The 7,203-nt window shown below is 34.6% G+C and overlaps 1 protein-coding gene across 1 annotated transcript; it reads right to left on the bottom strand.

Annotated features, from left to right (window-relative positions):
- Positions 1 to 225: 225 nt before the first annotated feature.
- On the bottom strand, positions 226 to 1,360 carry LOC137808183 (transcriptional regulator SUPERMAN-like). Its single transcript, XM_068609163.1, has one exon. The coding sequence runs from the start codon at positions 1,122 to 1,124 to the stop codon at positions 480 to 482; it is 645 nt and encodes a 214-aa protein (XP_068465264.1). The 5' UTR covers positions 1,125 to 1,360; the 3' UTR covers positions 226 to 479.
- Positions 1,361 to 7,203: the final 5,843 nt, after the last annotated feature.

Below are 7,203 nucleotides of genomic sequence, written 5' to 3'. Positions count from 1 at the left end.
CCCTAGCTAATCTCTCTTCCATTAGTACATTAATGGCAATTTTTTGAAAAATAATAACAGTACCAACTTACATTTCCCCTTTCTTTGAAGTTACATATGCGATGCCTTCTCCTTCCTTCCATTCCAATCCCCTCCCACCATATAGCTCCTTCAGGTGCAGCTTTCGCAAAACAACCACATACTAACAAAACGAATGAATCAAGAACTGGGATCCTTACAAAAAAATTGAGCAAGATGAAATAAAATTATATTCAACCAAAAGATCCATCAGAACTTCAGCTATAATATACGAGAGTTGTACATGGTGTCTTCAAAAAATAAATTACAGTAGTTCTCTCAGTCATCTCTCACCGCATACTGTAAAAGAGAGCAAAGCACAAGCACATAAGGTCTCTTTTCTTTGGAGTTTGGACTTTGATCTTTCCTCACAGGCACCTCACGTGGTTCACAAAACAATAAAAAATAAACCAATCGTTTTCTCATGACGTTGATGTTGATCTATTTCCCAGACGGAGCTCTAGATCAAGCTCCTCGTGTTGGGCATGATGAGCGGAGGAGGTTGCGGGTTCGTGCTCCATTTTCCCAGAATAAGAAGAGAAAGCGTTCCTCCTGCCTGTGGCAGGCTGCGCCACTGCGAAATCAAAGGAGGCATTTGAGCAAGTTGGGACCCTCATTGGAGGGTGTGAAAGGGAAGAGGAGGGAGAGAAAAGAGAAGAGGGAGAGTCAGCACATGCATTATTGAAACTAGTGGTGTGGCCAAGAGGGGAGAATGGAGCTGTGTTAGGGCTAGGGAAGGGGTACAAGAGGCATACCCCACCATTTGAAAGAGGGTCCGGAGAGTGACAGAGGTTGAGAAAAGAGGGTGAGTGGTGTGAGCGGGAGAGAGAGGAGATGGGGTGGTGATGCTGGTGGTGGTTGATGGGTGAGGCTTGGTGGAGGCGAGCTCGGTCACGGCGGTGAACGTTCATGTGGCCACCGAGGGCTTGTGCTGAACGGAACTCCCTTCTACAGAAGGTGCAGGTATAGGACCTCGGAGGCCAAGTGGTGCCCATGATGTTGCTGGTGTCCTCTGCAAACGCTCTGACCTCCCAGGAGTCATCTTCTTGGTCCCTTGGATTCCACATCCAAGACGGTGATGAGGGTAAGGGAGGAGAAGAGGTGGTGGTGGTGGTGGAGTTAGGGTTTGGATGGTACAAATTTTGGATCTGGTCACGGAGACAAGGGCAATCCCTGCAGCCATGGTACTGAAACTGACATTTAAGATAGATAGATAGATAAGTAATGGGAGAGTTGGTCGATGTGGGAATGAACAAATTGGAGATGGCCAGCTACCAAAAATATATAAATTCGTTAAATATATATGTAGCTAGCAGGGTAACCCAATCGAATGCATCACCCATTTTTGACACGGAGTATTTGGATCCTCTATATAAACATTACATTATAGTTATGTTAATTATTAGTAATACCTTTTAAATGCTAGTTCACACATGTTAATTACCGTGTCTGCTATAGACAATTTCCTTCCTTTGCCTTCTACGCCTTCTCTCAGACGCTCCCTCACCCACTTGTTTAATCTCCCCGCCCCCAAACAACCACCAATAAAAGATAAATTCGTATAATAAAAATTTGGAGTTATCTTGAAGTTAAAATGTAGTCTGTTTTATGCAGATAAAAATGTTGTTTCGTTGCTTAATTTTATCATTTTATATAACAACTGGGGGAACAATAAGTTTTTTTTTTATAAATATAGAAATACTAGAGATATTACAACCTATTTCAAGTAGCATAAACTATACAGTTGAATGAAATTGCAAAAAAATAAAATAAAAATTAGAGTCTGCACCTAGATTAGACTAACAAGTTTAACCATAAGAAATAAAAACGCCATGTCTTTTATGAGTTTAATTTCTATGTACTTTTAATATAAATATTTGTACACCATCAACCAATAAAAAATGGTATGTTTAATATATATATATATATATATATATATCCTTCTGAGTGTATATAAAGTCACAATATTTATACTGTTATATACTATCAGTTTAATTTTCAGTAAACAAATAGTACTAATGACTAAAAAATAGCGAACAATGTACTTTTTAAAAGTATAAATGTCATGAAAAAAATTATCATATTTTATGATGATGCATTTTTAAATCTATTAAATTCATTGCTTTGTTGAAACACCGTGGTAATTCTCGGCAACCTTTATAAAATACAAGTTTCATGTAAGGAGTGTTTCCAGGAGGTTAATTAAGAATTAAGAAGTATTTAAAATTTTATATTAAACATATAAAAATAAAACAGTATATATTTTTAATATAACGAATTATTATTATTTTTATCTAATAATGTTTGCCAATTTTATACTATTATCTCTAAAACTCTAAACATACATATTAACAAAACATTTTAAAAAATACTCTAAATTGAGAATATTTTTAATGAAATCACTCATTTTGGTATGTGAAGTGAATGTTTGGCACTGTAAATAAACAATATTCTCTAGAAGCAAAGTTCCTTAGCTAAAAGGGGAAGTAACGAGCCATTATCCCCATACAAGATATGGACGATCTTCTTGTTGACTGATTTTCAAAAGGACAGTGTTAAAGATTTAAAGGTAGAAAAAAATTGTTGAAAATTATACGAGAATATATAAAAATAATATTTATATATTTCTCAATATATATATTAAATATTTTTAACTAATGTTTTAAAAGGAGTGAGTGGCATTGTTGCTTATTTAATTGGCATCCCATTCCCCTTTCTGACCCTTTGATCTATATTGAATGCAGATATATATAGGACAACTAATTAAAGACACCCCCATAAAGAAACACTTCAGACATAACTTTCTTCGCCTGTGAACACACCAAAGAAACGCCCATCTTACGTTCTTGTCATTGTTTGTGTCGATCCACTTCTACAGCTTTACCTTCAACCTAAACATGCCTCTCTTAATTACACAATTCACTAATCCTTTCCTTTGCACTACTCAACTTGTTAAGCCTAGCTTCAAATATTATTAAATAATAATTAGTTTCATATTCTAATTGCCAAAAACAACTTTTATAAACACTACAAACATCAATTCCTTTCGTTATCTTAAGCCCAGGTAATAACTGTGAGCACCAAGGTCTCTATGAAATATTATACATCGTATTACGAAGGAACAATCAATTTCTCCCAAATGGTCAAACCTTTATTTTTTTTTTCTTTTCAAAATAGTTAAAACTGATACAGTTAGTAGATAGCTAGATTTTTGAACATGTAATAAATTTTCTAACTGCTTTTTTCTATTTTCGGGAATTCCTTTGAAGCGTTTGTGTCTGCGTCTGTGCTGTACTATTTCTTAACTTTGACATGCTATATATATATATATTTGTTGAGTCTGTACTCCCCGAAGAAAAACATGTCATATCCTAAAAATAGGAATTGTTAGTTCTGAAACCTGTCTCAGTATATAACGATTGAATCATGTCAAAATTTCTGAATAATAGTGCATACCAGAAACTCACTGGGTCATATAATATTAAATTCGATTTCTTTGATGAAGGTATCAACGTGAACTTGAAAATAGAAAAAAAAAATGCATTTTAGTTAAGTTCTCAATAGAGATTATGTAATCTCTTAATTAAGATTTCAATTAACTTTTGTTTAAATAAAAATTGATTTAAGTCTCTTATTAACATTGTAAATAAAATAAAGTCCCTATGGAAAACTCAGAAAAAACGCGCGCGCGTGTAATAACAATTATATATTAAAATACCATTTTTAATATTAAAAATGAATCAAAAAATGAATTGTAATTTAAAACATGATTTTTTTCTATTTAAATCCATATTTTAAAACATAACTTATTTATATCTATAATTTATTTAAAATTAATCTATTTTGATACATGTAAATCTTAAAGCTATGAATCAACCATAAATATTTGTGTTCTTATGGTGTTTCATTTTTTTATCAACAACAAAAAATACGAATAAAAATGGAAGTACCAGATATACTCATACTCCAATCCTTAGTACACTATAAAAGATTACATACTCATACTCCAATCCTTAGTACACTATAAAAGATTACATAAAAAAAAAGACAAATAAGTCTGTTTAACACCCTTGTGAGTATTTCAGTAAAAAAGTGTTGTTGGTTATTAATTCAGATTTTATTATTATTATTATTAATTATGATTATATTGCATTGCATTAATGGTTAGTTTACAGACCTGTTAGTATTCCTATTTTATAGAGCTTTCAGTAATATTGTAAATTTGTAAATTTTATTATATATATGATTGAGTAAATCAAAATGAATAAGATCAATTTTGTAATTTTGTGCAATTACATTCAATCAGTTGCTACAACCTTTTGTCTTCTCTTATTTCCTTCAATTATCCTACAACTGAGAGCGTATGTTATCATGAACTCTACCCAATTATCAGTCCCTATCCTTGATGGAAAAAATTACAATCGGTGGTGTGTGCAAATGAGAGTTTTGTTTGATTTTCATGAGTTATGGGATGTTGTTGAGAGTGGAGTGTCTGCATTAGCTGCTAATGCAACTGAGGCGCAACGAGTAGCGCATTGTGATCAGAAGAAGAAGGACAATAAGACTTTGTATCTCATCCATCAAGGGATGAATGACGAGACGTTTGAGCAGATAGAAGGAAGGAGCAACAACTGCTAGTGAGGCTTGGACAATTTTGTCAACCAATTATAAAGGTTATGATAAGATCAAAAGGGTGCGTCTTCAAATCCTAAGACGCCAATATGAACTGCTGCAGATGGAAACCACAAAGACTATTGATGTCTATATAAATAAAGTTATTGCCTTGACAAATCAGATGAAGACCAATGGTGAAAGGCGGAAAAGATTTTGAGATCTTTAACTCCCAGATTTGAACATGTTGTTACCGCAATTGAAGAGGCCAATGACATTTCAAAAAATGACAGTAAGGTTATTGTCTGGTTCTCTACGAGCGCATGAGCAGCGGATAAATGACAATAAGATTGAAAAACTAATTGAACAGGCTTTAGAAGCACAAGCCTCAATTGGTAACTCCTATCATAAACATGGTAGCTATTTCAGCAAAGGTCGTGGTGGCCAGAACCATGGAGGCGCTTGGCGCGGGGAACGTGGTCGTGGAGGACGAGGAGAAATTTATAATAAATCAAATGTTGAGTGTTATAATTGCCATAAACGTGGCCATTATGCAAATGAGTGCATATCAAAAGGTGATAATCATGCTTCCAATTGTGCTCAAGAAGATAGTAATCACAAACAAGATGAAGAGGGTCATGAAGTATTAATGACAACCACATCAAATGAAACTCCAAACAACCAGACTTGGTATTTGGATACAGGTTGCACGAATCATATATGTGTGGTACGAATATATGTGTGGTCAGAAGGAGCTGTTTGTAGATTTGGATGACTCATTTCGCACAAAAGTGAAATTCGGTGATGGCAGGTTCGTTCCGGTGATTGGAAAAGGGCAAATTCTTATTACATTGAAGAATGGTGATCACAGGTACATCTATGATGTTTTCTATGTACCTGACATGAAAAGTAATCTGTTGAGTGTGGGACAACTGGCAGAAAAGGGTTACTTACGTGATGCACATAGTTGAAAATAAATTCTCAATTTTTGATAAAAAAGGTAATTTGATTCTTAAAACTTTTTTTATCAAAAAATCGCATGTTTCCAGTAGATATTCATATGGGTGATTTCAAGTGCTTGAATGCAATAGTGAATAATGAATCGTGGTTATGGCATTTACGCTTTGGGCACTTAAATTTTCAGAGTTTGCAAAATCTTTCCAAAAGAAATTTAGTGAATGGTTTACCCCATATTCATCATCCTGATCAATTGTGTGAGGCTTGCATTTTTGGAAAGAATCACAGGATACCATTTGTTAAGGAGCCTTGGCGTGCAAAATTTCCTTTGGAGCTTGTTCATACAGATGTTTGTGGCCCGATGAACATATCATCAGTTGGAGGTAATAAATATTTTTTTAACCTTTATTGATGATTTTTCAATGAAAACCTGGATTTATGTATTGAAAAGCAAGGATGAGGTATTCCACTGCTTTAAAATATTTAAAGCATTTGTTGAAAGAGAGAGTGACAGACAAATTAAGATGGTGCGTAGTGATGGAGGAGGTGAGTACAAGTCTAATGAATTCAAGAGGCACTGTGAAGAACTTGGGTTGCAACATAACATAACTTGTCCCTACACACCTCAACACAACGGAGTTGCTGAGAGAAAGAATAGAACAATCATGGACATGGCGAGGAGCATGCTTAAAGCGAAAGGTATGCCAAATTATTTTTGGGCTGAGGTTGTAACATGTGCGGTATATTTGATAAACAGATCACCCACTCGGAGTGTTCCTAACACAACTCCGATTGAGGCATGGAGTGGATTCAAACCCAATGTGCAGCACTTGAAGGTATTTGGGTCGATTACTTATGCTCATGTTCCCAAGGCAGCAAGATCGAAGTTGGATGATAAGGCAGTGAAGACCATTTTCATTGGATATAAGCATGGGGGATACAAACTGTACAATCCAATGACAAAGAAAGTGATTATCATGCGTGATGTTACATTGCCGGAGATGAGGAATGGCAATGGAATGCAACAACTGAAATGGATTCAAAAAAATGATATATTTATGTTTTGAACGATGATGTGGAAGATGAAATCACTGTTGAAGCACCTGCAGTTCAACCTGAAGCTGTAATTCAACCTGAAGTTGCAACTATGATGGAGCGACCAAGAAGGCAGCAACGACAACTTGTACATCTTCAAAATTGCGAAGTAAATCTTGATGATGAAGTTGATGACAATAGAGATTTGGTTCACTTTGCTTTTCTTGCAGAATCAGAACCTGTGAGACTTGCTGATGCCATTCAACACCCCAAATGGCAAAAGACTATGAATGAAGAATTGATGGCGATTGAGAAAAACAATATCATGACTCAACTTGGAAAGGTTGTTCCAAATCATAATTAAGGGAGGATGTTGGTTATTAATTCAGATTTTATTATTATTAATTATGATTTTATTACCTCTAAATTATTTTACCGTTATATTGCATTAATGGTTAGTTCATAGGCCTGTTAGTATTCCTATCTTATAGAGCTTTCAGTAATTGTAAATTTTATTATATATATGATTGAGTAAATCAAAAT

The sequence above is a fragment of the Phaseolus vulgaris genome, chromosome 3, assembly GCF_000499845.2.
Source record: "Phaseolus vulgaris cultivar G19833 chromosome 3, P. vulgaris v2.0, whole genome shotgun sequence".
Lineage (NCBI taxonomy): Eukaryota > Viridiplantae > Streptophyta > Magnoliopsida > Fabales > Fabaceae > Phaseolus > Phaseolus vulgaris.
The sequence above is the reverse complement of the archived record's forward strand: the minus strand, read 5'-3'. Positions and strand labels throughout refer to the sequence as shown.